The sequence below is a fragment of the Oryctolagus cuniculus genome, chromosome 2 (assembly GCF_051225735.1).
Source record: "Oryctolagus cuniculus isolate XC-2025 breed Fujian yellow rabbit chromosome 2, ASM5122573v1, whole genome shotgun sequence".
Lineage (NCBI taxonomy): Eukaryota > Metazoa > Chordata > Mammalia > Lagomorpha > Leporidae > Oryctolagus > Oryctolagus cuniculus.
This window is the reverse complement of record NC_142868.1, coordinates 95390739-95405441: the sequence shown is the minus strand read 5'-3', so window position 1 is coordinate 95405441 and position 14703 is coordinate 95390739. Positions and strand designations below refer to the sequence as shown.

Genomic DNA, 14703 nt, shown 5'->3' with positions numbered 1-14703 from the left:
TGCACCCGCATAGGAGACCCAGAAGAAGCTCCTGGCTCCTGGCTTCAGACCAGCCCAGCTCTAGCCTTTGTAGCCATTTGGGGAGTAACCAGCGGAAGGAAGTCTCTCTGCCTCTCTGTAACTCTGTGTTTCATGTAAAATAAGTAAATCTTAATAAAAAAAAAGCCCACTAAAAATTCCTGATACTCATACCAAAATAGGAACTAGTAGGCCTTTAGAGATAACATAGCAATTTATATCTACATGCCAGAATGGTCAGGTCTCTGTCCTACTTCTGCCTAATCCTATTTGCGAGGGCTCCACCCTCATCTCACCACCTGCCAGAGGCCCCACCTCTAAATACTGTCTTTGTGGGTTAGACTTTTGCATGGGAATTAACCACAGATATCCAGCACGGAGCACTTGGATTGAAAAAAGCTGGTTTTTCTTCAGACAAGGGTTACCCATCTATAATAATCATGACAAAACAGCCTTTTAATCTTGAGGGTATGTTTTATTTTTCCTTTAAAAAAAGTTCTGTCGGTAGATGAACTAGCTCTTGGCCTCTTAAGGCTGAAAAATATCAAGCCTCTAAATAGCATTTTAAAATGTATTCTGTTTCCCTTAAATGGCCATGATATAACGCTAAGGTATATATTCATTTTTGACATTCATTGAAGGGCAAATGAAGACAGCAAGTGAGCCTACAGCTCTCTTGTTCTTTAAGAAAAAATGAAAATTATGAACATTTGTGTAGCCCTTCTCAAATAAACTGTTTTATTAAATGTAACAAATAGCATTTTATAAACCACAAATCAGATACTCAATTAATGAACTGTGTGACCAGCACCCATTTCATTGCTTCTTTCCCCAGAAGTAAGTCTACTGACATTAGTTTAACCTATCTTTTTTACAAAAAAAAAAAATATTCTTTTGTGTATTTCTTCAACATGTGTGTAAGAATCATTCATATTGTTGTGGGTTGTGGTTTTAAAAATTCTGACAGCTTTGTAGTATTCCATTGTGAACTCTACCACAATTTACTCATTCAGCTATTAATGGACATTTGGATTGTTTCCATAAACTTTTTAAAAAGCAGGAAAATATCTTTAAAAATAAACATGCTCTCCTGCAATGTGCTTTGGCAAATAAGAAGTTACCCCATCCTTAGAAAATCTAGGAACGGGCAAAGTAGAAAGCAGGAAAACTAACAATGGGTGTGCTGAGTGAATTTATACAAGGTGAAGATAGTTTAATAAATTCATTTGCAGACCACACAGTGAAAATTCTGCTTTGGAGATGTTTTACAAAGGAAAACTCAACTAGTTTAACAAATACATTTGAAAGATTATTTGCAATTCACCATACCAGTAAATCTACCATTTTGAAATAAGGAAATAGAATTACATTCAACAGATAATAAAGATGCATTATTTTATTCCCAAGCTATAGAAAGGTAGAAGATTAAAGACATCAAAAGGGAATGAAGACAAGAACTTGGTTGAGGGAAAGCCAGGGACAGCCTGCAGAGCCCCGTGCATCCCACCTCTGTCAACCAAGCTCTCCTCTGCCCTCCCCTGTCCTGCCACACCACAGCCAGTGACCCAGCCTCCCAAATCACACCCCACCCCAAACCCTTTGTTAAAAATGTGCTACAAACCGATGTCATTGATCTGTTCATATTTATTTGAGAGGCAGAGACAGAGAACACTCCCATTCCCCGATTCCTTCCCCAAATGCCTGTAACAGCCACAGCTGGGCCAGGCCGCAGCAGGGACTCAGGATCTCCCACATGGGTGCCAGGGACCCAACTGGTTTAGGCGTCACATGCGGCTATCCAAGGCCAGCTGGGGCTCCTTCAGCCTGGGTGGGATTCTGACTTAGAGGCATTCAGTCATAATCCCACAGATGGTAGCTTCGTCCTACTGGCTCCTCAGCCAAGCACATATACCAACCTTTTCTTAACTTATGGGGCCGGCGCTGTGGCACCGTGCACAAAGCTGGCACCTGTGGTGACAACATCCCATATGGGTGTCGGTTCCAGTCCCCGCTGTTCCACTTCCAATCCATTGCCTGCTAATGTGCCTGGGAAAGCAGCGGAAGATGGCCCAAGACCATGTACCCACATGGGAGACCTAGAGAAAGCTCCTGGCTCCTTTCTTTGGCCTGGCCTGTTGCAGCCCTGGTCGTGCGGCTATTTAGGGAGTGAACCAGCCGCATGGATGCTCGCTCTCTCTAACTCTGCCTTACAAATAAATAATACGTCTTAAAAAAACAACCCTTAACTTGTGTCAGATACTGCAAGCCGCTGTGGTTACTGTGTGAGATGAGACACAATCCCCGTCAGCAGCGTCTCAGCGCTGAGGAGGACGGCAGATTATGTACCGGACACTGCGGAGCGGTTCAAGACTGTTCACAGAAACGAGTGCAAGGCTTCACTGGAACAAGAGAGTTGCCTCGGTTGAGGAGGTCAGGAGCACGCGAAGCCCAGGAAAACAGGCTTCTTGTGGGAGGCACCGGAGAGCCTGCCTATTAAAGACCTACAGCTGCAGCAGAGCTTAAGAAGGAGACGCTGGAAAAGCAGAGGCGCCTGGTCCTAGAGGGCTTTGTGGCTGACCTTAAGACATCGGGATTTTGTTCAAAACACGAATAAACTGATGAAGCACAGGGGAGTGTCGGCTTCCATGAGGACTGCAGATGGCAAAGTCAGGGGGTTCCACCCACGGTGAGGGTCTGATCAAGAACAGGAGCTAAGAGTCGACGCTGCGGCACAGTGGGCAAAGCCGCCACTGCAGTGCCGGCATCCCATATGGCCGCCGGTTCGAGTCCCGGCTGCTCCATTTCCGATCCAGCTCTCTGCTGTGGCCTGGAAAGCAGTGGAGGATGGCCCAAGTCCTTGGGTCCCTGCACCCACAAGAGAGACCCGGAAGAAGCTCCTGGCTTCTCAGAAGTGAACCAGCAGATGAAAGATCACTTGATCTCCCTCTCAAACAAAATACTTTAAAAATAAAGGACTCAAAAGAACAGGAGTTAAAGATGAAAAAGGAATGGACTTAAGAGGCGTGTACGGATTCTATAAAATTAACGTGGTGTCATCAAGGCGTTTGAAGACTCTCTGGTATAGACAGCCGTCGGACTAACGACTCGCAGGTAATACGGGAAGCAGGACAGATGCAGACAGTTAACAGACGACCTGGGAATCACTAGCAAGCTGTCTAGAGTTCCGGAAACGCCCACGTTTCAGGGGGCAGAAAAAAGCAGAGCGTCCGAATCACGCAATCAGCAGTCCGCTCGCCGGATCTGCAGGGGGCAGGGGATAAAGAGGCAACGCCTCTGTGCAGTGGGACACTGCGCGCTACCGTCTCGGCAGCTGAGATGTCACCGGAATCCAATCGGCGACCTGGGAGAGCGGGCTGGCTCAGCTTGACAGCTGACCCCACACGCTGTATGCTTCCCACTCAAGGCTGCCCGGGGAAAACTCGGGGTACAGAACTCCGGGGAGCACCACCCGCGGCGCAGGGCTGGCCCTGGGAGCTTCGCCTTCCCCTAGCAGTCCCGGCCTAGACCCAAGTTCTGAAGCCCCGCCTCCTTCCGGAACGCCTAGCCACCGCCCCGCCCCACGACGCAGGAAACGCTCGGCCTCAGCCAATGGCCTGCTTCCTAGAAAAACGTTACCTCTGACCTCAGAGGCTACTCGGAGACGGTGGAAGAACTCCTCGCGAGAGGTGAGTTTGAAGCTGCCTCCGCCATCTTGGAGATGGGAGAGGGGCGATGGCTGTGGCCCTTCTGCTAATGCAAACTCCACAACGGGCGCGGTAGTCACCACCACCCCTCCCCGAGTGAAACCGTCTTCTCTGTAACCGTTGACCAAAGCTACAGGAGGAGAAGGCGTCCACACCGAGAGCTGCGACATCGGGAGCAGCTCCGCCTGCCTTCAGGGGCGGCAGAAGTGAAGGGACAGAGACCGGAAGGATGGTGCAGTCGTGTTCCGCTTACGGCTGCAAGAACCGGTACGACAAGGACAAGCCCGTGTCTTTCCACAAGTAAGTCCCCCTGCGCGCATCGCGGGGCCGGCCCCAGCCGGGGTGGGGGGCGCGCGGCCGGTTGGGCGCGGGGCGGAGCCGGGCGCGTGTCCGCGCGAGACCTCACGAGAGGGGCGGGGGCGAGGGCGGGGCGGGGGTCTCGGGCCGGGAGCCGGGGGCGTTCCCGGCCGAGCGGCGGTTCCTCGCGCGTCCGGACGTGGGCTTAGCGAGTTCCGCGCCTGCGGAGGGCGGATGGTGGCGACCGCGGAAGGCTGAATGGGATAGGAGCGAAGGCCTTCCCCGTGCCCTCCCCCAACCCTGTTCTGTATGTATGTATATGTGTATGTGTGTGTGTATATATATATATATATATGTATATATATATGTATATAATATCTATATATACATACATACACATATATATTTATAAAGATTTGTTTATTTGAAAGCCACGGAGAGGGAGGGAGAGGTCCCTCATTCCCTCGTTCACTCCCCAAATGGCTGCCAAAGCCAGGAGCTCCCCACGGTCACCCATGTGAGTGGCAGGGGCCCAAGGACCTGGGCCATCCTGGGCTGCCTTCCTGGGTGCACCGGCAGGCAGCTGGGTGGGAAGTGGAGCAGCCGGGAGAAGCTGCTCTTTTAGGAAGGGAGAAATTCAGAGTTTATTTGGGCCAGGATATCAGGGAGGTGTTTTTTCTCGCAAACCTACGCCCCAACCTTAAGGATCCCAAAGATTGAGACAGCTTGTGGGTGTGCCGAGAGAAGACCTGCTCTCCCTGAGCTCCTAGTATGGTGGAGGCCATAAACTCAGGGCTGTTTTACCCCGCTGGTCCTGTGGCTCCACTGCTACAGCTGGGGGTAGGGGAATAGACTTTTGAAAATAAAAAGCTGAGAGGTTGGGTTGTGGCATAAAGCCGCTGCCTGCAGTGCCGGCATCCCATATGGGCTCCGCTTCCAGTCCAGCTCTCTGCCATGGCCTGGGAAAGCAGTGGGAGATGGCCCAAGTGCTTGGGCCCCTGCACCCACGTGGGAGACCTGGAGGAAGCTCCTGGCTCCTGGCTTCCACTGCAGCTCCGGTCGTTGCAGCCAACTGGGGAGTGAACCAACGGTTGGAAGACACACACACACACACTCTCTCTCTCTCTCTCTCTCTCTCTCTCTGCCTCTCCTTCCTCTTTCTATGTAACTCTTTCAAATAAATAAATAAATCTATAAAAAACAAAAAAACACACAAAACTGCAGCATTGGATTACCTAAGGATACCAGATGCTCAGCAAAAGGAGATACAATGGCATTTTCATTCAGCCTGATTGTTTACAAATGGATCCAGTGGTAAATTATATGAATTACTCATAGATGAATAATTACCAAGCAAAATGTTAAGTGTTGGGGCATTGTTATATTTTAAAACATTTGTTTATTTAAAAGGCAGGTGACAGGGAAGACTTCTGGCCAGAGAAGCCAGGAGCCTGGACCTCGGTCAGGTCTCCCATGTGGGTGGCAGGCACCATCCTCTGCTGCTTTCCCAGGCGCATTAGCAGGGAGCTGGATTGGAAGTGGAGCAGCCAGGACTCAAAGCGGCACCCATATGGGATGCTGGCCTCACAGGCAGTAGTGTAACCCACTACACCACAGCACCAGCCTTGTGTGTTTAACGTGTTTGATGTAATGTGAGATGAACCCTGGAGAAATAAGAGTGGGTAGAGCATGGAGACCTCCGGAATTGCTGTTCTTCTTGGAGAAGGGTCTGGAACCCAGGATTCGGCTCCATACGTCTTAGTATAACTGCTGGGTCTGTTAGAATGCCTGAGAAGTGAAGGACTCCCAGAGGCTACATCAGCGGATGGTAACAGCGTCCTGTGCATTCAGCTCCCCATCTCCCTGGCCCCCTTCGAAACGGGTGGCAGAGCAAATCTGAAATCCAAGGCAGGCGCTTCACAGGCACTGGAAACTAGCTCAGCATGACATTCGCACACCAGGAACGCTGTGTTTCTGCTCACTGACTCCAAAGAAGGGCTAGCCTCATCTCACTGCTTTCTAAAGGAGCAGGTTTCAGGAGCGTAGATGGGAAAGAGCCTGCCAAAACCTCACAGACACCTGAGAATGTGTAGTCCTTGGGAGAAGAGGTCCTGCATACTGAGTTTTTTACAAGCACTTGCTGCAAGAGTTGGTACTTCAGAGGCCTTTTGCAGCAGACATTTTTCTTTCTTTTTTTTTTTTTTTTAAGAAATTTATTTGAAAGAGTTACAGAGACAGGTAGAACCAGAGAGTCTTCCAGTCCAGTCCGCTGGTTCAACTCCCCAGATGGCCACAACGGCCAGAGCTGAGCTGATCCAAAGCCAGGAACTTCTTCCAGGTCTCCCACGCTGGTTCAGGGGCCCAAGTCCTTGGGCCATCTTCCACTGCTTTCCCAGGCCACAGCAGAGAGCTGTATTGGAAGTGGAGCAGCCAGGACTCGAACCGGCACCCATATGGGATGCCGACACTACAGGTGGTGTCTGTACCCACTACACCACAGCACCAGCCCCTAAATTTAAACTCTTAACTGCACTTGATGGACATATCCCAGTTGATTAAGATAAAATAATTTCCTTATCATTTGCCTATAGTTTGATTCATTCACGTTTACTCTGAGAGAACTAGAATCCTCTTTTCCAAAGTACATGGATGTGAATGTGCAAATTTTGCTTTTCTGTGCAGCATACGGAAAATTACTGGGTAAAAATATGAACAGAGATTCATTCTGTAGTATATATTTTAGTTGACATTTTTTTCTAAAGATTTTATTTATTTGAGAGGTAGAGTTACAGAGAGGGAGAGAGAGAAATGTCTTCCATCTGCTGGTTCACTCCCCAAATGGCTGCAACAGCCGGAGCTGGGCTAGGCTGAAGCCGGGAGCCAGGAGCTTCTTCTGGGTCTCCCACGTGGGTACAGGGGACCACCCACTTGGGCCATCACCTGCTGCTTTCCCAGGCCATTAGCAGAGAGCTGGATCAGAATAGGAGCAGTCGGGATTCAAACCGTGCCCATACGGGATGCCAGTGCCACAGGTAAAAGCTTAGCCTACTGTGCCACAGTGCTGGCCCCACTTGAATCTTACAGTGTCCTCAGTACAAAAAGTTGAAGATTAATAAGTGAGGAAAACAGGTAGTTGGAGCTAGTGCTTAATCACACTCTCTAGTATGTTAAGCCCAATGTGACATAGCTTTTTCTAACTAGGAAAGTTTAGGTGGCTTTGGTTTTGGGTTTTTGTTTTTAATGAGGTCAGAGAGTTGAATGGTGTCTTTTTCTTAGGTTTCCACTTACTCGCCCCAGTCTTTGTAAAAAATGGGAGGCGGCTGTCAGAAGAAAAAACTTTAAGCCCACCAAGTACAGCAGCATTTGTTCAGAGCACTTTACCCCAGACTGCTTTAAGAGGGAGTGCAACAACAAGTTACTGAAGGAGAATGCTGTTCCCACGATATTTCTTTGTATTGAACCACATGACAAGGTAATATGTGTTTTAAAATACTGTTTTCTGTTTATCATGTTAATGTGTTCATTATAGTATATTTGGAAAATTAGGGTGTTGTTAAGAAAATAAATGTACCCAGGACTTATCACTGATAATACTGTTAACAGTGATAAACTTTTTTAAAAAGATTTATTTATTTATTTGAAAGTCAGTGTTACACAGAGAGAGGAGAGAGAGAGGTCTTCCATCCTCTGGTTCACTCTCCAGTTGGCTGCAATGGCTGGAGCTATGCTGATCCGCAGCTAGGAGCCAGGAGGTTCTTCTGGGTCTCCCACATGGGTGCAGGGGCCCAAGGACTTGGGCCATCTTCCACTGCTTTCCCAGGCCATAGCAGAGAGCTGGATTGGAAGTGGGACAGCCGAGACTTGAACCGGCTTCCATATGGGATGACGGTACTACAGGAGGCAGCTTTACCCGCTACGCTACAGTGCCGGCCCAACAGTGATACACTTGTTTAAAAAAATTACTTGAGAGACAGAAAGAACATATGTTGTGCCTGCATTTGCTGGTTTACTCCTCAGATGTCCTTGATATTTGTGGCTGGGCTGAAGCTGAAGCCAGGAACCAGGAACCGAATCTGGGTGTCCCGTGTGGCTGTCAGGAAGTCAGCCACCTGAGCCATCCTTCCCAGAGTCTGCTCTAGCAGGAAGCTGCAGTCAGGATCCGCAAGCGGGTACCCAACCCCCGTGAGCATTTCACCACCAGACCAAATATCTACCTCAATACTTTCTTTAAAAAAAAAAAAGAAAAAGGAATACAGCCCATTAAGTTATCTCCACACTAAAAAACTCCATACAACTTTGGCACTTATTTAAAGATCACTCTGTGCCCCTCCTTGAATGTTGATGAGTTGGTTTTTTGTTGTTGTTGTTGTTGTTTTTTAGATTTATTTGAGAGGCAGAGTTAAAGACAGAGAGGGAGAGACAGAAAGGTCTTCCATCTGCTGGTTCACTCCCCAATTGGCTGCAATGGCTGGAGCTGGGTCAGTCCAAAGCCAGGAGCCAGGAGCTTCTTCCGGTTCCCACGTGGGTACAGGGGCCCAAGCACTCAGGTCATCCTTCACTGCTCTCCCAGGCCATCAGCAGAGAGCTGGATCAGAAGTGGAGCAGCCAAGACTTGAACCGGCATCCATATGGAATGCCAGCGCCACAGGCAGAGGCTTAACCTACTGCACCATAGCCCTGGCACCTGTTGATAAGTTTTGATTTTTCTTTATCTGTGACATTTTGGTTTCAGAGTATTTTCCTCGTTAGTTTTAAGTGCTTGGTATTTCAATGTGTCACCATTTTCTCTCTTTCTTGCTTACCATTTCTCCTTAAGTTGGAAAGTTTATTTCGGAATGAAACTACTTGGATGTTTCTGTGCCACAGAATCACAAAAACGTCTTATTTCCTAACTTCCACAGATGAGTTGTTTTGCACTGTCAGTTACTAAGTTCAGACATGCTGTTCTTCATTGTTCTAGAAGGAAGATGTGCTGGGCTCACAGGAGCAGCTGCCTCCAGCTCCTTTAACACCGCCCATCTCCCAGATGGATGCTGCTATTGGGTTGCTGATGCCTCCTCTGCAGACCCCTGACAACCTCTCGGTTTTCTGTGACCACAACTACACCGTGGAGGACACGATGCACCAGAGGAAAAGGATTCAGCAACTGGAACAGCAGGTCGAGAAACTCAGGAAGAAGCTCAAGACGGCACAGCAGCGATGCAGAAGACAAGAGCGGCAGCTTGAAAAGCTGAGGGAGGTCGTGCACTTCCAGAAGGAGAGAGACGACTCGTCGGAGAGAGGCTACGTGATTCTGCCAAGTGACTGCTTTGAGATAGTGGAAGTGCCGGCATGAGCAAGAGACATGCGTTGAGTTTTTAATGGGGCAACACCACACACCCTCTTTTAGCCTGTAAAGGAGTTTCCTTTGAAAAAAATAACACTTGATTATTTGTATAAAAGCAATTCAGAATATTTTTTTAAAAAAATAAATTAGATATATACTGTAAAATTGTAAGGTTTTTGTTTGTAATTTCAGGGTTTTTACATTTTAACAAAATATCTTTGAAGTTATAAACTAGCCTCAAACTGCCAATGTAAGTTGGTTTCAATATTGGGGATTTTTGTTTTCTAGAATATTTATAGAAATAATGTAAAAGTAAAAAAAATGAGAACAGTGCAGTAAGTTTTAAGTTTAAAAGTTAAAATTCATGCTGTTTATTGAGAAATTTAGTTATATTTTAAATCAAGAAGGATCAGATCACGGGCATAACGTCAAAAGATATATAAGTATATACATACCTATACTCACAGATTCTTACAGGTGAAGTCAGGAGATTTCATTTACCATTCTGAGTCAGTTGTCAAATCAGCAAGTCAGTACTTGAAAAGACTTGAGTGTCTTTGCAGCAGAAAATGAACATCTACTTAATAAGTAACTTTATGAAGAACAGATTTTTTTAAAGTAGGCCTGTCTTTTTTCCCCATTGTTAAGCTAGAAGTGTGTCTTCAGTGAAGGAAAAATCCTTCAGTAAACAAAATGAGGCTTTGTTGTCAGTGAGTAGTAAAGCTAGGGCCTGACCACGACGCTTGTTTCTGTAATGACCCCTAGGTAAAGGACAGCCAGCTCCCTCCTGAGGTGATATCTGTGTCCAAAGCTTTAACAAATGTGGTACTAGAGTTTGGTTTGTTTATATTAATTTTTCAGTAACATTGATTTTAGCCAAAACTTCACCAAAAAAATCATTTCTTCTAACAAGTTAGAAATTGTACCCCGTTTATCTGAATGAGTGATTTGTATTCAGAAGCAGCCTTATGTATGATGTTTATTTGCTGAATGTTGAGATTTAAACACTGAGGTTTCTGTTCAGACTGTGAGTTGTGTTCTGACTTTGTGAGAAATTTTACATATATTTGAAATGGAAATATGTTCTGAGTAAACAAATACTGCTAATAGAAGTAACCTACTTAGATTTAGAATAACTATTCCAACTCTGTCACTTTTATAAATGCACTGAGGTAGTTGAAGAGTAACAGACCTTTCAAGACAGTATTAAAATGTGGAACCATTTTGTGTCTTTTGTAGACCTCGTTTTCATTGTAATTCACTGCCACACTGCCATGGATAGTACTTTGATTCCTGATATCTTAGGAACCAGTGTCTCAAAATAGAAAATAATGATAAGAAGATTACGTGAAGTCACATAGTCTACTAGCAACATTTAGAACTAACTCAGTTGAATGCATGTTCACTGGTTATTTATGGAACTCGTAGCTGTTCATCTCTCTAGCAATTTCTGGAAGATACATGGGTAGATACTTTGCCAAGTATTTGTCTTCAACCTAAATTTTTGTCTTTCTACATGAAAGATTGTGTGTGTGTGTGTGTGTGTGTGTCCCCAGAACTGAGAATCCAGATTAGGATATAAAAGTATTAATCATAATTAGCATCTTAGACTTATTATTTAATCTGGAACTGCTTTCTTTTCATAACAGACTTAATTTTTCACTTGGAGAGAACTGAACAAGCAGCATGCACACCAACTGCTTCCGTTTAAATAATTTATCATAATTTAGCATAAGGAATTTGAGGTGCAGGCGCTTTTTTGTGATTTGAGATGTAACATTTGTTGAGTGTTTTAAAATTCATTTGATGTATTTTATTGTTTGTAACATTGCCAAGGAAAGTAGAACATTTAGGCTAAAATAGGTCCTGTTCCAGCATGGTGGAGCTCAGTCTGAAACTAACAGGGACAAGGTCTCAGTATGGAATAAATGGGTTCTTGTAGTCTTCTGTGTCGAAATACAGTCATTGACATGAAAGAAAAATACCGAAGAGCAAACACGGTGATTTACGAATAAGCAAAAAAGTGATTATAATTACGTTGTTTGCTTAAAGTAATACTGTCATACAATTCCATGCCTTGATACCTTTTCTCATCTTGGATATGGCTTTTTTCTACTGAGATTTTTTTCTGAATGATAAATATTTTTAAGCATCTGTTGAGAATTTTCATTCTTTTCTAAATTCATAGTTTTTTGCATGTTACCAAAATTTCAGTTTAAAAAAAAGTATCCTAAGGGATGTGAACAGCATCATCATTTGGTGAGGTGGACTATAGAATACCACCAATTATTTAATGGAAAAGTTACATCTGGAATGGCTGCATGAGAAGCTCTGCTAACACCAGTGTGGTGAGAAGAATGTAAAAAAAAAGAAAGACAACACTAAAAATACTGTCTCTTAAGTTGTCCTAAGGGTATAGAGCAAGTGAAGAGCCGTTCAGTATGGGGCTGGTGTTGCGCAGTGAGTTAAGCCTCTGCCTGCAATGCTAGCATCCCCATATGGGCACCCGTTTGAGTACTGGCTGGCTGTTCCACAGCTGATCCAGCTCCCTGCTAACGTACCTGGAAAAGCAGAGAAAGATGGCCCAAGTCCTTGGGCCTCTGCAGGGGACCCAGATGGAATTTCAGGCTCCTGGCTTCCACCTGGCCCAACCCTGGCCATTGCGGCTATTTGGGGAGCAAACCAGCAAATGGAAGATACCGCACTCTCTCCCCAGAACCCCCTCCCAACTCTGCCTTTCTAGTAAGTCCATCTTTAAAATGTTCAAAAAAAAAAAAAAAATTAGGGAAAATCTGTAAGAACCTTGAGTCTGTGACATTTATGCCGTAATCAATTCTTTTCCTTATTGTCCCACCTCTCCATTCCAACTCTGCTGCGAAAGCTCCATTCTGAGAGTTATGTGCCAGAAGAGAGTGCATCTCTCCCTACCCTCTCCCCCACACCCCAACTCCCCTTGGTGGGGCCCTGTGGCCTTCTTCCCACTTCACACAGGAGGTGGTGGTTCCCTATTCTGGCAAGGCAGGCCAGGAATACAAGAGACTACAACCCCAGCTGAGCTCTGCTTAGAGAGCAGGCCACTGCCCTCACCCCCAGCTCCAGAGCATTGACTCAGATTTTAGTAGACATGGAGGATCTAGAAACAGAGCTCTAGGGGCCAGTGCTGTAGCATAGTGGGTAAAGCCACTGCCTGCCCTGCCAGCATCCCATATGGACGCTGGTTTGTGTCCCAGCTGCTCCAGTCCCGATCCAGCTCTCTGCTGTGGCCTGGGAAAGCAGTAGAAGATGGTCTAAGTCCTTGGGTCCCTGCACCCACATGGGAGACCCGGAGTAAGCTCCTGGCTTTCGATAGGTGTGCAGTTCTGGCCGTTGTGGCCAATTGGGGAGTGTGAACCAGTGGATGGAAGACCTCTCTCACTGCCTCTCCTCTCTGTGTAACTCTGACTTTTAAATAAATCACTAAATCTTTTTAAAAAAAAAAAAAGCTCTGAAGCTGTCCCTAAAGGAGCTGATTTTATTTAGAACAGTGTGGGATTAGAAAAAGCCTCATATATTACCCCTACAAAGGGCCCAAATTCAACTGGGTCAGACTGTAGAGCAATTTAAGCCCCAATGTTAGAGCTAGAGGGTAGTGTCGGTTCTTATCCTGTGATGAAGACAATGACAGTGGCAAAGCAGAAGTGTTACTGAAGGCAGGGAGCCTCCCGATGAGGCTGTCAGGAGGGGCCTCCAAGGGGGGGTTGCCAGGGCAGCTTGTAAGTGAGGGCTCTCATATCACACAAAAGATGCTAAACACGGTGTGTTGCTTCTGATTGGCTAGCTTAAGAAAACTATGTCCAATCAATAGGGGCAGAAACGGTCATGGAAATACACACTTTTGATTGGTCTTTGCAGGTGCTGGTTATTAGCCACTCAGGGAGACAGAGATAGAAATGACCACCAATCAGCAGGTAGAGAAAACAGCCAGTCAGGGAGCCAGGGATACAAATGGTCCAATCAGCAAGCAGTGGTCTCGTTGTTTGTCACAGGGGATCGGGGAGGCTGCACTGCCCTACCTTAGCAAACACACAGGGTATAAGGAGGCGATGTGCTGCCAGCGGCCACCCCAGGAGGGAGCAAGCATTTTCTTTTTACTTTTGCTGGGACCTTGTCCCTTTTTACCATTCTAACAGGGCCTCACCTGACTGCCTGTTGACCCATCTAACTGCTCACAACGGGGCATTGTCAGAAAGAATAGAGCCATCTGGCAAGAGGAGTCTAACAGCTGAACGTGATACTGTGAGGAGCTCTACAGTTCTTTTGGTTCATTTTCGAAGCAAGGTGTTCAGCTGTGAGTAGATAATTGCTGACAACTAGGCAGCATAACAGCTTGCAGATGATGTGGAGAGTGACAAGTTACTAGCTAGCGTAACAGCCAGGTTACAAACCGCAAGGTACCTGCACCTGGAAATTCCCGAAGCAAACAAGGTGTTGAGCAAATAGAACGTTGGGGTGGTTAATTAGGAAAACTAATGCAGATGGAGATCATGAAACTTAGTGTAACCCTGTAGTACTCAGCCAGTGAGGAACCAGGGGAGGGACTCATGTGCTAGGGAATACGTCGCTTGCTGTGACTGCACTGGCTGCGCCTGCCCACCAGACACCCCATGTTGCAAGATTGATAATAAAGTCTTGCTTTTGCTGCACTTCCCACATCCGAGTCCATCCTTTAAATGGACAGGTGAGGCTATTTCCCACAAACCTGGGGGCCCGTTTGCGATCTCTGTGCCTGCCTGGAGGCAGGGCTATGGCAGAGGGGAACACGAATCCCGCCTGATTTTAGACGGCCCGCTTTGTCTAGGTGACCGACTCCTGCAGAAGCCACAGAAAAGCCTGAGGTAAACAGCAGAGGCTACACACACACACACACACACACACCCCGCAGCAGTCAGCAGCCTCATGCATGAACCAAGGTAGGAAAATTGGCCTTTAAGTACTGCCATGGTAGTTGGGTATTTTTGGAGGTCAAGTGTGTGTGACTAGACACAAAGTGAGTGTGGGGTCTCTACCCATCGTTCTGTTTCCCCACAAGGAAAGTGACCAGAGACAGACAAAGCGAGCCTCAGGGTGTTCCGGGAAACCTGCCCTGTGGGGTGAGTGAGAGGGAGACTCAGACACAGGTAGGACTGGTTGAAAATGGGAAATAAGAATTCTAGGCCTAGGTAAGGGGTGCCAGAGGCTCCCCCTGACATTCCCCCAGATACTCCAGTGGGGAGAATGGTGGGGTTTTGGAGAGACAGGCCTTGGACTAAGGACAGGGAAGAAAAGACAGTGAGTAGACGTTTTATTTGGCCCAGAACACCAATTCTCAAATCCTGTCTT

The 14703-nt window shown here is 46.5% G+C and overlaps 1 protein-coding gene across 1 annotated transcript; it reads left to right on the top strand.

Annotated features, from left to right (window-relative positions):
• Positions 1 to 3434: 3434 nt before the first annotated feature.
• THAP1 (THAP domain containing 1) lies at positions 3435 to 11286 on the top strand. The gene is made up of 4 exons (XM_089325968.1): positions 3435 to 3704; positions 3853 to 4022; positions 7296 to 7491; positions 8980 to 11286. The coding sequence occupies exons 2-4, from the start codon at positions 3952 to 3954 to the stop codon at positions 9352 to 9354; spliced, it is 642 nt and encodes a 213-aa protein (XP_089182094.1). The 5' UTR covers positions 3435 to 3704; positions 3853 to 3951; the 3' UTR covers positions 9355 to 11286.
• The last annotated feature ends 3417 nt before the right edge of the window (positions 11287 to 14703 follow it).

Bases quoted from the DNA above. Each gene is read 5' to 3' on its own strand.
- THAP1 (XM_089325968.1), top strand. From the start codon at position 3,952: ATGGTGCAGTCGTGTTCCGCTTACGGCTGCAAGAACCGGTACGACAAG. The intron at 4,023-7,295 runs GTAAGTCCCCCT...TCTTTTTCTTAG, and splicing joins AAGCCCGTGTCTTTCCACAA to GTTTCCACTTACTCGCCCCA. The intron at 7,492-8,979 runs GTAATATGTGTT...TCATTGTTCTAG, and splicing joins GTATTGAACCACATGACAAG to AAGGAAGATGTGCTGGGCTC.